We start from the raw sequence: 24,399 nt of genomic DNA, 5'->3' as shown, positions 1-24,399 counted from the left end.
TATAGTGTGTTGCATGATGTGCACATATATTTAACTGTTAATGAGTGAGATGAGCTGATATGAGTTATTTTCATTACAGTAGATTTCAATCAAACAAAGAACAACAGCCATTTAGAATGAAGACGCCTTTATGTCTTTTCAAGTAAGTTGCCAAATCTTTGCATTTTATCACAACTTCCAATTGGCTTGGAAAACAAAGTGGCAACAGTTGCTTGAGAAGAAAAATGAAATATTGGCAAGATGTAGCCAACAATTTATTTTTATTTGAAATAACTAGCATGAGAGGGAACTTGTGTGTGTTTGTTGTGTTTAGATGTTTACACTCTATAATTTTGTCATGCTGTCAAGTTGATTTGGTTTACAACTTCTTCACAAAAATGGTGTTCAGGATATTTGTATTCAAATTTGAAAGGGAATTAATTTCAGTGTGAGCAGTAACAGCAAAATTTGGACTGAGAAAGAGTGAAGCATTGTAGTTGCAAACTGATTTGTAGATGTTTAGGCATGCAAAAACAGACAAAAAGATGTTCTAAATTAAATTGATCTTTAATATCTCCTTGTGAGTCGGGTAAAATATGATTGGTGACAGTTGAAAGATTTTGAATACAGTCAAAATGAAAAGAAAAGTGAAATTGTCTCTACAGATTGCAAGAAAGAATGCTCCATTAATGCTCCACACAGACACTCCAGAGTCATATTACATGTAGTTGCTTATGTAGATTACAATGCATTTGGGCTGGAAGTAAAGACATGGCATCATGGCAGAATTATTATTGTCTCTGAAAAATCAACCTTGCCGTGAAAGGCCGCCACGGTTGGATATGTACAGCAGAAACATTGCTAAAGGCACATTTTTAAAATTGATATTGGATTGGTCCAGGAGCCTTTTATTTTGAAATTCTCTACGAAGTCATGTTACATAAATGTGACATAAATGTGATGAAGTTCTAAATGCTTCTTTCATGTGTCATGAGCCTGCTAATAATACGCTACGTAAAGTACTACTAAATATGTCCCTTTTCAACCAGTGACTCACCTAAATTCAGAATTAGGAATGATTACATGATATGGAATTTTCCAGATCCATACTTGCACATTGTGCTGTGCTTCTGTAGCCATTTCATGTTGCGGATCTGATTTATTTGGGTACAAAGCACATAGCTTGTGTGAGGCAGGACTGCAGTCTAGGCGGAATGGTCTCGGTGTGTGGGCTTTTGCATCGGGGAGCGGACACATCACACATCACATACATTCAAACTCATCTATGCGCTGTTTGGTGTTGCCTGACCGGATCTGTCTAAGGGTCTTGTACTTGTCCCGTCCGGCTCGCACGTTTTCTGCGTGGATCATGTCGTTCGCCGTCTTCTTGGTCTCGTCCCGAGCGTTGGCCAACTCAGAGCTTAAAGCCTGGCAACACAGCGAACAAAAGCATTAATACAAAACTCATACCAATAAACAGGCACTCCAGGAAAAGCTGATGAGACTCATTCTCCTTATTTATAGATATGCTGAATGTACAAAATATTAGGGACACCTTCCTGATATTGAGTTGCAGCCCCTTTTGCACAATCCACATCTCAATTGTCTCAACTTAGCTTAAAAAATCCTTCTCTAACCTGTCTGCTTCTCTTTATCTACATCTCCTTTGTGATTAGTATAGATTTAATAAGGGAAATCAATAAGGGATAATGGCTTTTACTTGGATTGTTTATCTTGCATGATAATTAAGCTGCTATGGAACTGATATCTACATACTGCTGCTTGAAAACAATAGAGTGGTAATTTGGGCCTTATTTGTTTTGCATTCATTTTGAAAATTAACTTCCAATCTATCAATCCAATATTTGATTGACTGATCCATTAAATCTTGTAATCAGCCTATAATAATCAGCCTAAAATAATGTCAAATTCCTACTCCTTCAATCAAGTAAACGCTTCTTGCATCATATCCAGATATGAAGAAGGACTCACGAGTAGATGCTTCTGCACACGCTCGTTCTTCTCGGCCTCGGTCATGCGCTCCTCCTCGCTGCGGTCCATGTACGTGGCGGCGGCTGAGAGCTCGGCGCTGGCCTCGGCGCTGCTCTCGTCGTTCTCGTCATGCTCGTTCTCCGCGTTCACAGGCTCTTGCACGTGAGCCGCCATCACTTTGCTTTTAAGCTGGTCTTTGGTCTTCTCCAGGTCCTCCTGCACCATGGCAGCCTGAGGGAGCACACAGTGTTAATGAGGTGATGCTGAGTCTTCAGTCAAACTGACAAGAAGCAGATAAAAGGGCAAACATTACATTAACAAAGCACAAACAGCTAAAGTAGCATCACAAGCTAGCACACTATTCTTACAAAACAGATTTGAACTCTTTTGGCTATTAACCAAGCGCTATTAACTCTTTTGTTAATAGAGCTTTATATATAAATTCCACTTTGACACCGCTGCAATAGAGGCATTGAAAATTCTTAAGTGCATGCTGGCAGACTAACCTGACTGGATCCTGTTTATTTCCATTTTGAACAGTGAAACTGTGATCAATTTCTTATGAAAGGCTTGTAAATCACATGATATAATGCAGGTTGCAAGTATAGTAAGTTGAATAGAATTTGTCTAAAGTACAGTGCAAGTCTACAGAGTAGGTCTACCTCAATAGACTGATATACATTTTATGAAAAACAAAAAAAGGCAATAAAAGCTATCTCTATCGGCTTTTGCAACATCATTTACATTATTGCAGACATCTTAAATGCTAATTTAATAAGTCTATTGAATACACAGACAATCCACTGCAGCCATAAAGCATGAAAAGTATGAATAAGTGTTTACACAAACCACCAGTGCTGCAGTAAATGGAACAGGAATCAAAGCCAGTGAATATAGTTAAAGGAAATGGCTCCATTAAGGCTCCATTAAGGGCCAAGTATTGTATTTTCCCACTTCTCAGCTTTAACCCTTGTGTCCTTTGCCTTGTTTCCCGTTTTCACTGTCTCTACTACTTATTTACTGCTTGGACACTTTTAATGTTGTGTGTGTATAAATGTTTACAGAGCCAGTTTGCACTTACTATAAGCTGCTATGGATAAGAGCCAGTTATGAGTAGGACTGGAATGTCAAAATTACGCGACATGAAGAAACCCCCAGTTAGCACCGCATTCTTTCACAGGCCAGAAAATCACAATGGGGCAAAAGAGTTGAACAGGATTTCCCTCGCACAAAGACAGCGGCCACTCCAAACAGCATGAGTCACACTGCCCAGAGTTAAGGGGGTTGGGTTGGCACACATGGTTTTTACCAAAAAAAGACAAGAGGCGAGCTCTAAGCCTTCACCCCTCCCCCAAAAACACACACACACACACAACAAGGCCAGGAATGTCCTTTCTCACTGTCCTGGGAGGAGCTACTTGACCAGTGGAGTATCAGACGGAAATGACGTTTAACTTGTTTCCTGCTCATTTCACATTGAAGTACACATGTACAATGTGCTTATAAATCTGTTGTTAATCAGGAAACAAGGTAAACGAAACTTCTAGGTGAGACCCTGTAGATCAAATTCCTGATGGCATTGTGTATGTCCCTATCTTAGGGACAAATCACAGCCACATCAGACATATTTATTCCCCAATCTCTCATGCATGCACACATGCACAAACACACACACACAGTTAAGCAAGTGTTTTTCAACATACAAAATGCTATTATTTCATATGATCTCTTCTAAAGTTGAGCGCAATCTGCTTGAGCACCTTTGTTTGACAATATTAATTACCTCTGACTGTTACTGTAATCAAAGTGAGACGATTAGAGTATTATATAAAAAGCAGTAGCTCAGACCGCACCTTCTGTTGCCACTCGTCAGCCTCATCTTCCTTCTTCTTCTTGGCATCCTCCAGTAAGGAAATCTTTGAGGTCAGATCCGCCAACTCTGTGGCCTGCAGAAACAACATTTTCTTTTCATTTCCATAATATGATGGTGGGAAGATTTGGTTGAAAGATCGGACAGAAAACCCACACTTCTGCATTATTGTTTCAGTTTCAACGCCTATAATTAGACATCCGTTATTGATAAAAAAGAAAAATATTGTTTGTGGTGTGAATGGGCGTAACTGACCAGGTGCTCTTGGTTCTTCATCTGGTTCTCAGACTGTTGCAGCAGTGTCATCTTGGCATCCTCGGCGCTCTTGAGATCGTTCTCCAGGCGTTCAGCCTCCTCCTGAGCACGCTTCCTCTCCTGCTCCAGCTCCAGAGCCTTCTGTGTCTGCTCCTCCAACTCTGCACACCCACATTCACACAGATGCACAAGTGCAAAAGACAAGCCATGTCACGTGATAAAAATGATTATCCTCATTCTTTACAGTGACAAAACGAGCCTGTGTTGAATGTTGATAGGAGGTTACCCACCTTGTTGGGCTTTTTTTGTCTGCTCCTCGATCTGTTTTAATCGCTCCATCAATTCCTCCTTTTCCTTTTCAATCTTCTCCTTTTCCTTTTCTGCAAGCTCTCTTTTCCTCTTTTCATTCTCCAGCAAAGCCCTGATTGGAAATAGAGACAGTACATGTGGCACAAGATATATTAGAGCAGTGAAGTCTTTTGTATGGTGAGACTGTCTTTGTTAAGTAAAAGGCAATCATAACACTCCTCAAGAGTATTTTTTGTAATTTAGAGCAACTGATCACCATATTACATACAGGGAACAATGCAGGGGTTCAGTGTCTTGCTCAAGACATTTTGACACTGGTTGTCACAAGGAACAAAACTGTGACCCACATGTTGCATGATGGTTTCTTTTAAAGCCAGGTCACCCTGCCGCAATACGACGATATGTCACACTAACATGTTATGATGTTTACATGATAAGAACATGTGGTAAGACATTTCCTGTCATACCAGTGGCTCTTTGTGAGCAATACTAACTGACCTTTTAAACTGAAAGTCACAAGGAAACCGCTGTGTGAGCATCTTGCTTCCTTAATGTGATGTATTTCCTGTTGAAACAGGATATTGGGGCGGGGCATAACGCGAGGAGGGAATTCAGAAGTGTAAACCAATGGGATATCAGTCAGGGAGAGAAAGGCAGTTTCATTTGATGGCAGGGTCGGGATTGTTCAAAAATCTGTGATGGTTTTATTGGTTGTAATTTTTATGTACACCTCCTGGCACACGATGTTACGACTAAAGATGTTCCATTTTTCAGGAAGTAAAAGTAATGAGATTTTGATATAAAATTACAATAAAATACTTTTTTCCCCCTCTTTTTTTGCCATAAATTGTCAAATAGATGTATGGTATAATAGAATGAGGTAAAAAGGCAATTATAGAATTGCAATTATAATGTAAAGTGTTCATTCATTTTTCTGACAGGCTTATAACACTTGCCTCTCCATCTTCTTGTGATTCTTCTCCTCCCGAGCCTGAGCCTTCATCTGCTGCACTTCAATGGTGTCAGGTTTGCGGCGGCGCATGTACAGCTCATGGTTACCCATGCATAGTGCCAGAATGCGCTTGTTGATGCGCAGTCTCGGAGCATAGAATACAAAGTCCTACAACAGCAACATTAGAGGTTTCTTTCAGAAGTGATACATAGACAGATAAATACAGATGATTTCACAATAGTACTAATAGGTGACTGTTTACAGGATGACTATTAGTTATTGAGGGTTAACATACAGGTGCTTTCTTGTCAATTGGTTTAATGACAAACTTCTTGTCATTGAAGGAAATGTTCCTTATTTCACTCCAAGGAAATCCAATTTTGGGTGTCATTCTGTTGAGGACAATGCAAAAACAAAAACTTTGGGTCAGCCGCATTGCATGTGAATAATAGGCCGATGAATTTAGTGACCAATATCAAACTTGATTATGCCGAGCATGTACATTATAGCAATTTCAATAATTATATCATTGTGGAATCACTCACTTGTCATTCTGTTCATAAATGTTGAGTCCCAAGGCATCCACTCCCAACCAAAGTTCTGATCCTTTCTTGTTCTTTATGCTGAAGTAGTTGACGCCATACATCTCAAGATCTTGAGCGATCTTCAGATACTCCATCATGGATTCCTCTCTGCAAGAATAACAAGTTGTATCTTCAGTTATGTCTTCAGAGAGATTGATAAATAAGAGGCCATGTTAGAGAGATTTGGCTGTTAATGCAAATACAGTTATGGTCACAGCTACTGTTATTATTTCACATAGGCTTTATCCTAACAGCTTCTCTGTTGGTTTAGAGGTGAAGCTCAATATAGCCTACATCCTGCTAGACCCCCATCCCAACAACAACATCATACAGCATGACCACCATCTGATGCTCCCCTATGTGGGCAAATAGCAGGCTGGAGGACAGAACTAATCAGATAACAGTTCAAGGTGGCATGTCCCAGCTGGGAAAGGACGTGTGAAATGCACTCTGCAGCAACACAGCTGAAAACAAGCCTTGGAAAGAAAAGAAAATGAAGAGGAAGGTTTATGCTACTCATTTTCAAGGTAGTGAGAGTTAGCCTATGACCCACATTTTGCACAAAACCGTCGGGGACCAGTGGCGATACTGAGGAGGAGACTGTGAGGAAATGTTCAGCGGACATACAGTATCAGTCAGGTAGAATCTGACCAGGGGACATGGAGGTCAACAGTGACAGTGCTGTTGATGAAACAACATCACAGGTGGACTGCATTCTGATGCTGGAGATGCTGCAGCTAAGTTTTAGTTTTTTACAAGAGAGTATCCAGAAGATATCCCCCGTGTAGGCACATGCTGTTTTCTTAAAGAGGAATTTCCTGTGTTGTGTGATTACTGACATACTGTATAGATGCATCCTTCATCATACAGTTGCACAGTAATCTCCCGAATGAACACATTTCAGCAGGTATTTTGGGGTAAGTGTGTAAAAGGTCCTCTTGACTATGCACTTGTTGAAAGGCAAGGGGGCAAAGATGTTTCTCTCCTTCAAATGTTTGGAAAAGAACACATTAACCAACATTCAGCCATGACAGCTTTCCGTTTGTGTACGTGCCTGTGTGTGTGTGTGTGTGTGTGTGTGTGTGAGCACATGTGTGTATGCATGGTCACCTCAGCATGCCCTTGTGTTCTTCGTGCCACACTTGAATCCTCTCCTCCCACTGCTCCTTGTTGAGTTTATGCTGGTCCAGCACTCTGAGACCATGAGACATCAGTGTCATACAGAGAAAAATGGCTCATAACAAATTATTGGCTGAAGGACAGTATCTATCTGATTATAAGTACTGGCAGATAATGTAATAATAACCTATCAAAATGTAATAAAATGTCCCTATACCAAAACCTGTTAATATAATAAACTGCTAGATAATGTAGTAACATGACATTATGACATTAACCAACAATTGTTACTTCATAAGGGGTGTAAAAATGTGTAACTGATGATGTAATAATAATATTGATTAATAATGTAATAATGTAATTACTAAATGTAATTACAATTTGAGTCATGAGTCAACATTTATTATTACGTCATCAGTTAGAATATGTTACTCCCCTTATGAAGTAACAGTTTCAGGTTTCAACATTATCAGGCAATTTATTACATTAACAGGCTTTGTTACATATTCAAGCCATTTAGAGGGCTATTTTATTACATTATGACAAGGTACTACATTTTCTGGCAGTTATTACATTATCAGTTGCTACAGACCATTCATGACTAGATCAGTGACTCTAAATAATACATAATACATTTAGAAGATTTTCTATGTAAAGAGAATGCCCACTAGCTCTGCTATATATATATCTACAGCCATACAGTAGTTCTAGTTAACAGTACCAGGTGAGAAGGGCCTTATGTGCTTTGATTCCAGTTGGCATTTTCAACAATATCATTATCTATTGAAAATAATTGTGCTTGTTTGGGACACATAGCCTGGAGGGCAGGAACAGAGCGAGACTAGAAGGTGACAGAAAGGGGCTTCACCTCTGAGGGAGCAGCTTGTCACCGGACAGGTATCCTGGTGTGTGGACGTCCTTGTTGTAGTCGGCATACTTGGCCTGCACTGCGTAGGAGGCCAAGAGGACTGCCGTCTCTGGAGGGCAGTAGATGTCGTCATTTAAGATGCCCTCCTTCACCTGCAGGAAGAACAGCCGCTGTGTGGCCTCCTGGATCAGCTCCTCCGAAACATCCTCAGGGAAGAACTTGGCACGAAACTTAAACAGCAGCGGGCTCTCCTTCCTCACGTCCTGGGCTGTTACCTGAAGTGAAATGTGACACAGGTGAGTTGTAGAGGTTGTAGTTATAAAAATAAACAGGATCAGTTCCACACAGTAGTTCAGTTTTGACCCCAAGTAGCAAAAAGAGTGTATTGGACATTTTTGTGAGGCAAAATATTAAAGAACTCACCTTCTTATTGAGCTTGAGCCATGTAGAGAAACCCTTTGTATCCTGGTACTGGAGTCCAAAGTACCACACCTCCCGCAGTCCAATTGTCTTAACAACCTTAAAATGACATAGAAGTTGGAATATAATGTTAATGTGCTTCTTCACTTGGCCAGAACATTAGCACACTCAGCCATAGGAGATCCATGAGAAGTGAACCACAGACAACAGCTGTCTTGGGGAACCATATTCGTCATGCTATCTTCTGGTGTTTTTTTCTTCACTTACTCACTTCCACTGCTTGAGAACCAAGGCCAAAAACCATACATCTAACACACAAACAAACTTTATAGGCAATTACTTTTGAGAACTCAGAACATAAAAGAAGTACTTTCTTAAGACAAACTGCTGTCATAGCCTCCATGAACATCACAGGTGATTAAAAAAAAAAAAAAAAAAAAAGTGTATTTATGAAGACAGACAGAAGATGGGGGCAGAGATCAAAAGTGAAAGTGAAAAGTTTTTTCTAAACTTGATTCAATGCCCAAGTAAATCATTTGTTTGTTTATTATGAAGCAGTATGTATTAGAGGCACCTTTACTTAACCTTGCTCTTTTGTAATCTAACATTGTCCATGCTGTAACAATTCAAGAAGCGGTGCTGCTTTAAATACACAGTGGACCAGTGACCCCCTCCACCCCCCCACTCCCTTTCCTGTTGTGGTCAGAAGGGGAATCCCATATTATGTATAACTTTGACAGTAACTTCTTAATAGTTTGGTGCACTTCTTAACACTACTCTCAAGCTGAATATCACATGAAAAAACACACACAAAAAACAAACAAACGTGAATGATCCTTTAATTCCTATGTCTGAAGCTCAACCATAATGCATTGCAAATAATTTCACTATGAAACCAAGTATGATTGAGGGCGATAAAATTAATTTCCAAACTTAAAGACTGGTTGTCTCACTGAACAGAGCAGCTAGATTGCGCTATAAAAGGGTTTCCACATGAGCACATGATGTATGGCACTGATGATGAAAACATTAGATAGCTAGACGGACAGAAATTCCTCATACCTGGTCAAAGAGTTGCTTTCCTGTTGTATTGGGCTGAATGGCGAACTCTAGTTCAGCATCCATTGTGGTCACTCTCACACTGATCTGTGGAAGAGAGCAAATTGGAAGAATGAGCAAGACAGACACAAACAAGATGCAACATGACTGCAAGATCATTTGTCAATTTAAAGTGAAAATATCTCCATAAAATCCCTCTGTACAATCACTGTGTCAAAGTCAGTTTCCCATTCCCTGCTAAAAGAAAAGCTTCATTATTATTCTTGGCATGATCAAGAGAATACTGGCTCCTTAGAAAAGACCGATATTTATGTTCACTTCTTTCAGCTTTCCAAGATCATTGAAACAAAGTGTTGAATTCTGTTTTGGGTGGATTTTCAGAATTTACCCCTTTTTCCAAACGATTTAACTCCACATAAACACCTCAAACAAAACAAAGCCCTCCTAAGCTACAGTCAACACTGGTGTTAGGCAAAACACCATATATGGGTTGTTATGGGTCGGACTATGCCCTTATATGGACGATGCTGCACAGTGCACACACATCATGCATTGCAACACAGTGGCTGTTACTATGAGAGAGAGGCTTTTATTCAATATCAAACACTTGCATTTCTGATGTATCCTGTATTACTGCAGCAAGCCTCAAGAGGGATAGTTTCATAACATTCACAACACTTCCATGTCTTGTCCAACATTTTATTTCAGAACTTGAATATGGTTCTTTATTTCACAGAATATGCAAGAAACAAAAAGCAGTTCACACTGAGAGCAGGTAAAAGAACCTTCTTTATAGATAGACTGGGAAGGCTTTTAAAAACCTTCTAAACTATGGGTTTATTCACATTATGTTCTTGAAGAGTTTAACTTGTAGATGGAAAATAAGCTTTTTGGAACTTCCTTGACCCATAAAAAAAACAAAGGCCTGCTTTACTTAAGTGTTTGCACTAAATTCAGCATTACCTAAATCTTTTATAGCCTCAAAATACATGGAAACTCATGTCTACCTGCAACATGCGTCCAGCCCTTGTATCAAAAGCTCAGACAATAAATTTCACAGTGAAAAAATGTCTGGAGTTGGATTCATTGTCACATCCACTACAGCAGAGCCATAGGAAGGTAGGGATTTATGGCCAGCAGTCAGCTATGACTTTAGGCTGTGATTGCTGGTACACTGCAGTTTCTCAACTGCTGAATAGTTTGTCTCAATAATAGGCTAATGTTATCAATAACGTTAAAAATAAATCAACTATATGCATGTGACCATCAAGGCGTCGACTCGAGTCCGCAAGAATAAATCTATAGGAACAGGAGAAGACAACAAACCATGAATATGCAATTGGTATGTGATGCAGAAGTGGCCATAACAAGTGTTTGTTGCATATTAATGCAATGAGCAGTGAAATTGGAGAGTGACTTGTCGATGAGTTGAGTAGAAAGCAGTTGCCATTAAGAAACTTCTGCTGAGATAAAACAATTTTTTTATATAAATTTTTTTTTAAGATATATTTTATTGTTTTTTATCCAGTTCAAGTCCCAATGGCTTTCCGATTCAATCTTTGTGCACACTTGTCCTAAACAAAACTGAATTAAAGACGCAGAGTATTTAAATGCCTCACCACAAAGACATGAAAAGGCAAAAAGTCCGTGGCCTGATTTTCCACCACACTGATGGGAAGGACAAAGAAGCCGAGGTTTTGAATAAACTCGTGCACAAGCGAAGGCACGCCCACAATCCTCAGCGCGCACACATTGAATAGGCCATGTCTGAATAGGAAGAGCTTGAACATGCGAATCACAAACCGCGGGAAAACCATGTAGCTTGCAGCCTGAATCAGGCCCAAACTGAATCATCGCAGTATCATGAAAAATGTAATTTTGATTTAAGGAGAAAACAAGAATGATCACGTTTCTTGATACAACATGATGTGCAAAAAGCATGCCAATCTGACTCCGTCTCAATGTGAAACTTATCTACAGGAAGTAACCACATCCTCTGGCGGCTGGGCCTTGTGAGGCAGCGCTGCTAAACACTGAGCCTCTTGAGAGTCGCCTACATCCTGCCATGCATCAGGCAACCTGTCAGTCTTTATTTCTGCTCAGCTAACTATCTGCAGCAGAAGTTCATTAGAACAGATTGCCTGAAGCAGGTTCGATTCCTCTTTAGGTAACACACTTCTTTGCATGTTTTTAAGACACTTCTTTACAGGTGGTTATTCAGCCAGCCATGCATTGCAAAGTAAAGTGACTATGAACACAAAGTATTCGACAGCTGTGTTACATTCAAATGCAGTGAGGTTGTGCCTTGGCTAGAAGAGCAATGAGATTTCAGGACTTTGTTGATGTCTATGATTACAGAATTCTAGAGGTAACTGCATGTTAAAAACTTGCATACATTTATTTATTTATTTATTTAATCTCAACATCCCCCTCACTGAGGTCGCCAAGAGAATAATTTAATCCTACACTTTGTAAACCGACTCACCATGCAGGCATTTCTCATTTTCTCTGTCCTCTCAGAGATGACAAAAACATCAGCATGCATGTCTGTTGGGAAATAACTGTGCAGGCTGAGGCCCACGCCTGGCCCGAGCCACAATGGTATGCATTATTTCCCAGTTGTGGGGCTGATTAGAGTCGCGTTCTTTCCCATTTGTGTCAGCAGGACCCCATTTACTGCTCAGGACACTTGCCACCCTGCCACTTCCTGTCATCACTAGCAGCGCACAGAGAGCTGCAGACAGTAAAGTTAGGGTTGGAGTGAGACCTGCGTTCTGGGGCTGCGCTGAACTTCAACGCAGACGCTGAAAGGTCATCTCGGCATACCTCCCTTTAATCTGACATTTCGGAACTTTGTTGAACATTGTTTCATTTGTGTAGCTGAGAGTTGTGTTCTTTACCACCATGCAGAGGAAATTAAGCGGTTTCTTTCCTGAGCAGAAATGGCTAATGTTGCATGAAAAGGGAACTCGGATCATACATTTTCTGCCTGGTTAGGGTGTGTCTCACATGGCCAGAACTCAACAACACTTAACACACTATTATTAGCACAAGCACAAAACACCCCTCTCAGGAGCAGGGCCTCAGATAGCCCACGTGTTATGTTTCCATGCCTTATTCTTTTAACAGAATGTCTTCCACACTAAAATCATTCTGTAGCACAAACACTGTTCAACTTTTAACAATCTATACATTATGTTACTTACTGGGTACAATCTATACCCATATACATAGTGTACAATCTATACACTATGAAACTCAAGGAACTCATTTTGTGGCAATTTTGTATTTGCTAATTTGCTATTTCTTATTGAAATGCTAATGGTTTAACGCTTCAACTTACAGTTGAATGACCTGTATGACCTGAAGCTTGCTTTTATACAAATCATCAGCTCTGCGTGCTACGTGGGAATTTTATCATAAAGCAAAAACCAATATGCAGTACATATAAGCAAGAATATGCTGTATCTGTATACTATCTTATCCTATCTTATCTTAGTATGAGTTGGCCTTTAATTTATGAGGTCAACTCCATAAAACATGATATGAGAATGTTCTCAATGTAATTTTTTATCCCAAGTTACAATGGATATGGTGGGTGGGTTCTGTGCCACCAAAAATTACACTTATATATATATTTTTTTAATTGAATTCATATCCCAATACTGAAATTAAAATATATGCAATTGACTTAAAAATTTAAAATTCACTCATTTTAGTCAAAATGTATGGATTTGGCATTTGTAGTCAAATCTAAAAATGCATAATTGCACATCATTATCCATCTCCAACACCAAGTTTCTAGATAATTGTACGAGCTCTCATGGAATTAGGGACAATAATTGTTGGTGGCACAGATCCCTCCCACCGTATCTGTTCTACATTTAACTGGGCTACACACTGCATGGCGAACATCTACATAATTTATAAATTGGCATTATAAATTAAAGCCATACTACCAGATTCATCATGGTACAGTATGTGGTTGAAATGACTCTAATTTTCAACTGTACTGTAATTACTGTAAATTGGATAAGGATTTGGAACAAAAATGAAAAATGAACTGCAGCAGTATTGGATATTACACCTTTACAGAACAGTCTCTACATGTTGAAGTTGTCCCTGCCCAACCCATGATGACACATATCTATGTCATGTACACACTTTCATTCACATGAGTTCAATCCTGCACTTCACAGGACCTTGTCATCACATCAGAGAAGCAAACCATGATTGCATTTCATTCCCTTCCTTCAGGGAAACAGGATACATAACCTATCATTCCTTGTCAGCCAGTTAATTCAGTGCAACACAAGAATGACATGAAATTATATACATTAAATGATATAAAATCACAACATATGGCTAGATAGACCACCCAGGTCCTTCTGAATCCGACTCTGTGTGTCCGGGGGCCAAACAGTATCATGTCAGATTTGTTCTCATTAGACACAAAAAGGTCTGAGACATCCAGCACTTGATATCAGTGAGGCACTGCTTGGGAGATACAAGGCTGTCGAGGCAGTTTGATTTCAACAGCAAATATAATTGTGTGTCATTGGCATAACAATGGACCATGTTTCTGGATTATAAAGCCAAGGGGAAGCATACAAACTGAAGAGAAGTGGACCCAAAATTGAACCCTGGGGCATACCTCAAGCAACCTTTGTAGAAGAGGAAGAGAAATTACATAAAATTATGGAAAAGGTTCAATTTGAAAGACATGATCTAACTCCGCTGCAGATCCATTGACGCCGACGCAGTCTCACAGACGGCCTACTCTCTTCCTCTGTACCATTTAGACACACCTTGGTCAACATAAAACAAACATAATATATTTGTTGACTTTTCCTTAATATTCAACAAATGTTAAACATACCAAATCCTGTACAAACTGTATGACAAAGGGGTTAATAGCAGTAACATTCATTGGGTACATTGTTTCCTCACTTGACACACCCAAGCCTTCAGAGTCAGCTCCCCTACATTCCCACCAGCAGAGGTGCAACACAAGTGTTACCTCTGTGTGATGTTCGCTCTATATAGAACAATGCTGCTATCTGTCAATATAATCAAACTTGCAGACTGCACAGCAACAGCCACAATCCTTTCCACCCCGTCATCCAAGCAAAGCAACAATCTTTATTTCAGAACCAAGCAGACACACGAGACGATCACTGGCTTTAGGAGCAAGAAGGATCCTTAACTATGAATTCACACTGACAATCTACCGCTACCTGGCACTACCTGGGACCCCATGGTGATTCACAGCTCACCTGAAACCTCAACACACAGATCATATACAACAAGAGCCAACAACAACTTAAAGGCAAAAGAAATGAAGGTTCAGATCCACTTAATGTTTGTGCTGGTGTTAATGAAATTTCACGCAGATAAATTGAAAATACGAATTTACAAAACAGGTGCATTAGTATTTTGTGTGTTCAAATTATGGAAAAACTGGGGCACAGGCTTGGTGAATTTTTGATGATATGTAATGACTATATGTGATTTACTAGACCCAAGATTATACATTTTCCCGGGGACTGTGTGCACTATTTTAGGCCCAGAGAAACAATGACTTAACTTCTCATCCTGACTGCCTCCAGATTAGCCTATTGTTGTGTGCTGTACGCACTTGAACATTACGTTGCGGAAAGCCTATGGCTGAAGAGAACAAACCAGGGGACAGGAAGGGGGAGGATGAAGATGGAGAGGATGAGACATCTCTCTCCAGGCCGGAGACAGGGGTAGGGGTCATTCAGAGTTATTTCCCATGACCACTTTGTTTGTACAATATTGTAACATAAAAAAGCCAAAGCGCATAAATTTTCAATTATTCAAATAAAACATAACATGTCTTTTGATGGATATTTCTATAAAAACATTGCCCATTTTCATGATAGTCAAGCATGTCTACAGGAAATTTTATGTCTTAGCACAATGTAATGGATTAATATGGTCACTAGTCCAACTTTAAGTTATTTTTTACTAAGTATGGCAAGCTTACAACTTCAGTCAATGAAACTGAGCATATTCCATCTCAGTTTAATCATTTATCATTACAAAGGTCATGAAATAGCCTTGTTGTTATTTTTAGAATAGAAAAAAGTCTTGAGTAAAACAGAATGAAACAAAATATCTGTAGACCGAACAAGATTTAAGAGCGAGACGGGGAGGTAGCTTGTCTACTTTTAATTCATCTTAAAAAAAAAAGAGAAGAAAATTGTGCCTTATTTTCATATACCTAATTCCATGTTTCAAGCATAATTCAATCCCCAAAGAGTGGCAAACTTCCATCGTTTGGTGTGTGGTAATGGTTTGTACTCCTCTTAGTAGATCCTTCCTTGAAAACATTTTCACAGTGATTTGTCCTTGGTGTAACTCACTCACAGTTTTAAACGAGGACAAAGTTACCATAACAGTCAATACAGCCAGGAAATCTGTGGCACCAAGAGCCTATCACTGTTGCCATCTGCTGCAGATTCAGAGCCCCTCTCCAGCCACAACCTTCATCCCACAAACTCTGCTGGTAAAGGACACTTCCACTGATATACCCCTCCAGCTCTTGTCTTTATGTTGACTATGGCCCACTGATGTACTTTGTATATAGTTTTTTTACTATATGTACACTGTTTGCACTTGCTGGCTTGACGGTTGTGCTAGACAATTTACTGTAAGTACCAACAAATCATAATTTATTCACCTATCATGACACATACTGTAGTTACTATTGTAATTCTGTACTGTAAAAATATTTGATTCATATCTTTGCAAAATAGAAAAAAAAAATTCTCCTCAGGATATTTTGTCAAAATTCTTCAAAAAACACATTTATTAATTAATTAATTTACATTGAAGTTCCTTTGTTACCCTTGGTGAACTATTCACCAAAAGTTCACCCTTGGTGAACCACTCTTTTTGCACTACAGATGTTACAATACTGAAAATGTACATAATACTGAGACAGAAAACGCATAAGTATTCATACTGCTAGTTCTTAGCACAGCCGTGCCGCTTCCCAAATGAGGCAAATTCATTTTTGTGTAGTGGTATGTTATATCCTATAGTGTGACCTTCAGCTGAAAATCGTTAAAAACATTGTTTTGTTTCCAGCTTCAACAGCAGCTTTAAGTCCACAGACAAAAAATAACTAGAATAAATATATAAAAATAAATTGATAAATTAATAAATAGTAGCACAGCACTTACTGTTAGTTGTTTGATTTTCTCAAACTAGTTTGCCGAACCTCCAAATAGAACATTTATGTGCTGCATGTGTGTAAAAACCCCAAAGTTTAGTTTGTAGTTTGTCTGCCACCTCTAGCTTACAAACTGTTAATCTGCTGTGCTATGTGCACTACAGATTCCTTTAATCCCCTGACTGCATACCTCTGGGTTTTTTCACTTTACCATTTCTCCTTTGCCACACTTTGTTAAAAGTTTGGTCTTCCTAACCAGAAAACTAGATCCATCATGATTTCTACATAATGGGGTGATATTGGTAAGTTAAATTCAAGTTTTGTTTAGCAGGTTGTTTCTGTATATATGGATAAACGTTCTGAGAGGGTATTAATAATATCATTAACATTATTGACCAATTGTGGCAGGAAACAGGCTGGCTTATCGTAAAGACCTGTCTCTGTTGTATTAACACCAAAACAGCTTTATCGTTCATCCCGCAAATAGCAAAACACCACAGTAACATGAAATCTAGATGGTGACACTGACAGAGCATTAGACTGCTGCTGTCGTAAGGCCCACTCAGCAATACAGTCCACTGAATTGCAAAAATATCAACATGACCTCTTGAACGGGATCCAAAAGTGAGATTTTAACACTAACACCAAAGAGGATATAATTTTGTGTTTGTTTAGTGCTTGAAAAATAAATGGCCAACTTAGAGTGAAGCGTTTGTGCATGCCAGTGTTGAGCATTTGGGGTTATCCTTTAATAAAGCAGACGAACCACAGACTAAGCATCACAATTCTACTATATGTAAATGTAAAATTCTTATACCTCCTTTGGGTTGAAAAATAACATAAAGATAGATAAACATACACCTATACCCTGACCTTGTTGCATTTGTTGTAATGCAGCCTTAAGTGCTGCATGGCAACTGAGGGCCATGCTGGGGAAAGCAGAGAGGAGAGGAGCTAGACTGTGATGTGAAACTCCATATAAGGCTGCAGGCGAGGAAATTACCAGAAAGGAACTGATGTAACTGCAGAAACCTTGAGTCACAACATGACTTCCTTGGGAAACTGAAGCAATGCCAAAAGGAGTCCAGCAAAGGCAGAGTTTCTGAATAATTATTGTTTTTGTAAAATACCAGCACCAAGGTTGTTACAGTTAACTAAAACAAAAACAAAATGAAAACTATATTTAAAGAATCTGGAGCAAAGAAACAGGTGAATGAGAAGCTTAAACTAAACTGAAACTACGGCCTCTATTTTAACATTGCATGCATAAAATCGACACTTTGGAAACATTCTGGCTGGACCTAAATGTCAAAATACTAAAATTTCAAAGAGAAGAGAATTCATATGGTAGGCTATTGTTTTAACCAGGAATCCTTCACTCCCTGAACAAATTAGTAGTAGATGTGGCACCCAGTTTCCACGGGGCACAAAGTGGGCTGTCTAGCCTCATCATTTAGCTTCTGCTGCTGAGTCAGTGTATCTAGCGTCCTCCTTTCATGTGTCTTGTCCACTGCATCTTCACATGGTGCAGGGAGATTTAGGAAGGGGGCAGACGATCCAGTGTTGGACTGCAATAACAGGCCAGGGTTTTGGCTGCTGTTGATTACCTCTGGAGGGATTATGAATTGTTGGCTTATGTTTGCTTTCCATTTCCCAATCTCTAGCCTCCCCTAGCTGCCCTAACCTGTGCCTACTCAGTGATAGTTTCCTCCTGTCTTGTTCTCCTTCACGTATAAAGCCAATTTGATGCATTAAGCTGTCTCTCCTAACAGCTTTTTTTTACTGTCAACTGCCGCTGTCAGGCATTTCAACGACTTCGACATCATCATCCACCAAGTGTGATGATCTTGGGAAAGAATAACTTTGCATCCTGACAGGATAGACTGTATTTAGGCATTCAAGAAAACTTTGCAAACAACAAAGAGGGCACAACTGGACTTCACCTAGACTTGGTTTATGTTTTGGGCAGATGGCAGCACATCATACGTAGGTTGCTCAAATAATGAATCTGAGCCTGGATGCCTAACATACTCCACAATCCTCTCAAACTAAACATCCTCCTCTCTCCATCCATTGGCCCTGCTTAGCTTGAGAAAATCTTGCTGCTTCCTCTTGGCCATGTACTTTCTCCACTACTAATTTCCTCTTTTCTAAGGTTGTTGCCTTGTTACGTACAGATTAATTGTGCAAAGGCTCAGGCCTCGACAATACAGTTGCACTTGCCCTGCAGTATCCCAATGCCTAAGAGCTGACTGTGCTTGTTTTGGGGCCCATCTCCACCCAGTTACTGCAGTAGCTGCTACACTTCCTACTTTAGACTATTACAGTCAACTTGCAACCAGCTGAACAAGTAAGCTTACAGTATTGTAATGTGCTATATATTCATGACCAAAATCACTTGATTGAATTATTGAGGGAAAATGACTTTGAAAATGATACAACCAATATAGAAAATAATACCCTAATGAATAGGTTACTGATTTAGTCTTATCTTATTTCCATAATTGCTTGATTGGTAACTAAATTACTAAACTGTTATGGGTAATTCTTGCCTAACATGTAGGTGTGCATGTTTTGTGCCCATACCCTTACCATGCTGTATACCATGCATAATATCAGTGCAAAACAAACCTAAGCTAACTGTGCATTCCACTAGGGAAGCAGATTTTCAGATATCCTATCCCAGAGCAAACTGGTTACTGTAGTCTGTGCACGGCTAGACTTCTGGATATTTATTGCTTCTAACCAATTACTAACTCATAGTTATTAATCGCCCCCATAGCATGATTTACACTAGTCAACAATCATCTAAATTTGTCATTGAGATGTCATTTTTAAATTTTGATATGATTAGAGGATTTCTTTACTGAAAAAGGGTTTGTGAAGGCTGCCATCTGCCATTCTGTTTGTAGTGCATGAGTGTGTATGTCAGGGTTCATGATATGTAAAAATTATAGGCATATTAAGGCATTTAATTACCGAAAGGGCTAAAATAACTGGCCTAGTTTCACATCAGCCAAGCTAATACAAAATTCCAGCTACAGCCCTGGCCCCTGCCCAAAATAATGTCGTTTTTATATGGGGCAGTACCATCATTATGAGCGTGAACAGCTTTCCCAAAGATAGAAATTGGACAACTGAGACAGTAGCCTAATCTGAAACTGCTCCACTGAAAAGAAAAAAAAAAATAAGATACTGAGTTCATGGATTAACGTGATGTTTGTCTGAAGTTTGACACAGCAGTGCTTTCATCCCAGGTAGTGTCAGAGTGACTGTTCTTATTTGGGCCTATGTGTGTATCACAGCTCAGGGGCAAAATTGGACAAACTCGTTTCATTTCTCTATATGGAATGTGAATAATACTTAAAAAGGCAGTTACATTCCCATTTATGTCACCAATTCATAAAACACAAGCTTTGGGGAGAACACAATTGGGCAATATGATAGCTCAAATCCCTGCTGGCTAGTCCTCAGTGAAAGAGAGGCCTTGATTTGGAGGACTAGCTTGATGCTACTGCAGGCCACACACTGCCTGGCTTCCGTTCAGAGCGGAGCTGATTTAGAAAATGGAACCAGCAAATGTGATTTCAAAGTTGAGGGGAAAGGATCTGCAATGGTAATCACGCAGTAATCCACGTAGCCTAAATGAGTGATTTAGTGACCAGGACTAATCTTAATGAACACGAGCGCGCGCGTGCACACGCACGCACCTAACGGAAAATAGCTATAGTAATCCTACAATACATTTTAGGAGGATACTAGACAAATATGACAGCAGCACTATAAGTCCCTATAGAAATATTATAGCCTAGTGATACCATAAATGAAAAGAAAGATACCATAAAGTGTAAACTTGCTAATGAGTACCACAGACACACACTAAGTCCCTATAGGAATATATGATAATATGATGTCTGAGAGAGAGAGAGAGAGAGAGAGAGAGAGAGAGAGAGAGAGAGAGAGAGAGAGAGAGAGATTGATTGATTGATTTGAATCTGAAAGGAAGAATACAGTCTTACCGTCTTCGGCATCTTTCTTTCCGGTCCGGTTCTGAATTAAAAAAAAAAAAAAAGTTAGTAGGCTAGACCAATTAACGAGACACGAAAAAACTTTTTCCCATCAGAACAACGGCGCCAATAAAACGCCCTCTGGTTTCAATAGACCCGGTCGTAGTTTGCCTACAAGCTGTTTTCAGTAGTTAGCTAATGAAACGTTTCAAGGCGACTGCTTTTTCTTTGTTTCGCCTGAAAGTGAAATGGGCTGCAGCTTGATTTCCTGCTAACGGTACTGTGACTGCAAAACCACACCCAGACCAATGACAGGAGCCAGACTAAAAATGAGTTTTGAGGCAGCAGACTCCGCCTGCAGCCTGTTCATCCGACATGGCTGAAGGGAAGAACATTTTGTCTCAATCACGCCTCTCCACCAAAACTTTACCAGCACACTCAATCGTAGCTGACTACAAAATAACTAGGCATACTGTGATCCTAACACATAAGCGAAACCTCAAAATAGCATGCAGGTATTTGGTCGAATATTATCCAGCACCACTGAAAATCCTATAGTTAAACAATAGGAGATTAAAAAAAAAATACCATAAAGTGCGATAAGGTCACTATGCATTTTGAGCATCGCAGAAACTATAGCGATATTATAGGCCTATAGTGATTTTTTTTTCAGGGTCAATTTGCCAAAAATCAATAGGCTAAATGCAGCCTAATCGATAATAATAATATTTAATAGCGATAATTCCATTAAGCTGTTTATATGAAGACTGCGGCTCTGTTAATAGTTACTGTTTATCATAAGTGGTAGGCTAAGCAAAAAGGCTACTTTGCTGCATTGATTATTAGGCTACTAGTCTAACACTTCTTTCTATACTTTTACCTCAACTTCAATGCTTTTTATTTAAAAGTAAGTATATGTACTCATACTTTCTGCTGTTGTCTAGCCAACTATTTATGGTAGATCTTGCACATTGCACACATATGGTAGATCTTGCACACATCTTGCACTTTACTCTGTTTGTGAAATATCCTGGTTTCCATGTAGCCTATACTGTACACCTATCACTCTACATGTACTGTATGTCTCTGTGCTAATGCCAAGACCAGCTCCTGTAAAATTATTGATTCTTGACTTATCAATTTCAGTGATTTCTGACTTTGAAGTATTTTTTTCTGTTTCAGACATAAGGGAAGTGAGCACAAGGAGCAGCACCAGTGCTGGTATCGAGGCCCTAGGGCAGATATTACAGACACTGCATTGATAACTGCATCTGAGTGAGATATAGAGGATTTGAACCAAATATGAAAACACAGTTGCTTCTGTCAGTTAATAACCCATACTGTTACATGTCACTATATCATAAATACATGTTAATAATAGCACAAATCGCCAAAATAAAGGAAACATGAACTGCTTTGCTAGTGTGATGGTCCACAACGAGGCACCAGAACAGCTTTAATGCGCCAGAGATGACACCATTCTTCCACAAGAAATACCATTGGTGTTTTGATGATGGTGGTGGAAAACGCTGTCTCAGCACTGCTCCAGAAACTCCCAATCAGTTTGAGATGTGGTGACAGGGACGGCAATAGTATACTGTATATGGCAGGGGTTCCCAAACTTTTTGAAGTCACAGACCCCCAAATAGACACACATTAGGGCCATGGACCCCCATTTGATAAGATTTTGTCCCCAGGACCCCCATATGGGAAGATTGAGTGAGAGTGCAGCCTGCAGTCATTCTTATACATTCTGTCACTGGGATAATTTCTAGTGAATTAAACAATAGTGAAATTAAACTACTCCTCATTTTGCTAAGGACCCCCTGAAGCCTTCTCAAGAACCCCACTTTGAGAACTAGTGGTATATGATATGTGGTGTACATCGTTTTCATGCTTATCAAACCATTCAGTGAGGACTTGTGCCCCATGGATGAGGGCATTCTCTTCCTGGAAGACTCCCATCAGGATAGAAAAGCTTCACTAAAGTTTGACCACAGTCACTCAGAATGGCTTTATATTTGCTGGTATTTACCTCTCCCTCCAAAGGGTTCAGTGTCAGGAAAATGCACCCCACACCCTAACAGAGACACCGGAACGCTTCACCGTGAGAAACAAGCTCTTGGCCCTGTAGACTTCTTTTGGTGTGCTTGAAGAGAGCAGGGTGAAGGATGACTCATCAAACCATCAAACGTTTTTCCACTGCTCAGTAGACCAAAGTATGTCTTCTTTGTACCGCATCACCCACAAAAGTGCATTTTTTGTGTAATAAAGGCGTTATGCACTATAACCCAACCATAGTATCTCTCTCTGGCTGTTCTTGATGAAACTGCCTCATGCTCAGTGTCCTAGTTTGACATTTGCAGTCAACTAATTCAGAGTTGCTTGTCTGCTTTGCTATTCTGTGCATCTCAAAACATTGCATAGCCATCACAGTTGCGGAGCAAACATTTCCCTCTGCAGCTGCGCCTAGCTGATAATGTCTTTCCCTCAGTCTTCTGTGCCAACATCACCTTAGCTCCTGTTCCTCATGAAACAAAAGCAAGTCCAGCAGTCTTTGCCATTGAAGATCCTGCTAAATGTCTTCCAACAGCCAGCCTTCTCTCAAAGTGACTGAGATCACCTCTTCGAGCCCTTCAGTAAATGGTATCACTCCAAATATAAAATTAGACCCACCTCAATTTTCAATATATACTTTAAAAAATAAGAAAAAAGAGAAGGGGGGGTGGTTTAACAAACAAATAAGAGGTAGATCCATTTATTTATCTATATAAACAGATTAATAGAAGGACAGACAGACAGACAGACAGACAGACAGACAGACAGACAGACAGACAGACAGATAGACAGACAGATAGACAGACAGACAGATAGATAGATAGATAGATAGATAGATAGATAGATAGATAGATAGATAGATAGATAGATAGATAGATAGATAGATAGATAGATAAAAAATACCACACCTAAAAATTTGTTCCCTGAACCTAAATAATGTTTACTACATTTTTGGTTATTATGATACTATTATAGCAGTTGCTGGAGGGCAGTTCTACACCCATTCATTCATGGCAACAGCTAACATATTTTGAGATCATAAATTGCAAAGACAAATACATTTTGTAATTTGAATCAAAACAAAAACATTTTACTCTTCTATTCAATAGTATGGATATAGCTGTATGGTTAAGAGTTCTTTGGAAGTATTATGACATCGTTAGCCTTTATGGCATGAGCACTAGAATGTATCAGCAGCTCAAAGCAGTCACTAACCTCACGAACAGAAGACACTTAGCAGAAACAAATGAGAGGAAGATGAGCAATGAGTTTATGAGAAAATTAAGGAGGGTGAGGAGCAGAAAATGAAGGAGGGCGAGGGGCAGAGTGAGCAGGTGGAAGAGCAGAGGAAGCTGCCGGACATGGCGGCTCAGGAGGAGTTTAACCTGCCTAACATAAAACTTCAGCAGAGGAGTAAATTGTTTGAGAAGCGGCTTGTGGAGATTGAGGAGCTCAAGAAGGAGTTTGGTAAGGATAAAAGGGAGCTTTGGGAGGAAAGAGTCATCGTCAACAAATATAAACTGGTGGTGGACAAGACATATGCCCAAGTCAAGGAGGAACATGCAAAGGTGGAGCAGAGAGAGAAGGAAGCCACAAAACTCTTGAAGGAGTTTAAGGCAGGCCAGCTGGATGAGCGCACTGCAATGCTATCCAAGGCTCAATAGAAGATATCAAAGGCTTTTGAGGTCATCAAGAGGGCGACACTTCCCTTGGTGGAAAAAAATAA

At 39.6% G+C, this 24,399-nt stretch overlaps 1 protein-coding gene across 1 annotated transcript; it reads right to left on the bottom strand.

Moving 5' to 3' along the window:
- Positions 1-527: 527 nt before the first annotated feature.
- LOC139931791 (moesin a) lies at positions 528-20,905 on the bottom strand. Its single transcript, XM_071925390.2, has 13 exons — positions 20,628-20,905; positions 9,411-9,494; positions 8,352-8,447; positions 7,929-8,203; positions 7,052-7,135; positions 5,903-6,049; positions 5,653-5,749; positions 5,362-5,525; positions 4,387-4,517; positions 4,097-4,257; positions 3,825-3,917; positions 1,972-2,202; positions 528-1,407 (listed from the first exon to the last, which is right to left on the bottom strand). The coding sequence occupies exons 1-13, from the start codon at positions 20,637-20,639 to the stop codon at positions 1,243-1,245; spliced, it is 1,740 nt and encodes a 579-aa protein (XP_071781491.2). The 5' UTR covers positions 20,640-20,905; the 3' UTR covers positions 528-1,242.
- Between the last annotated feature and the right edge of the window lie 3,494 nt (positions 20,906-24,399).

This window comes from Centroberyx gerrardi, chromosome 11, assembly GCF_048128805.1.
Source record: "Centroberyx gerrardi isolate f3 chromosome 11, fCenGer3.hap1.cur.20231027, whole genome shotgun sequence".
In the NCBI taxonomy this organism is placed as follows: Eukaryota; Metazoa; Chordata; class Actinopteri; order Beryciformes; family Berycidae; genus Centroberyx; species Centroberyx gerrardi.
This window is presented reverse-complemented; position numbering and strand designations above follow the sequence as displayed.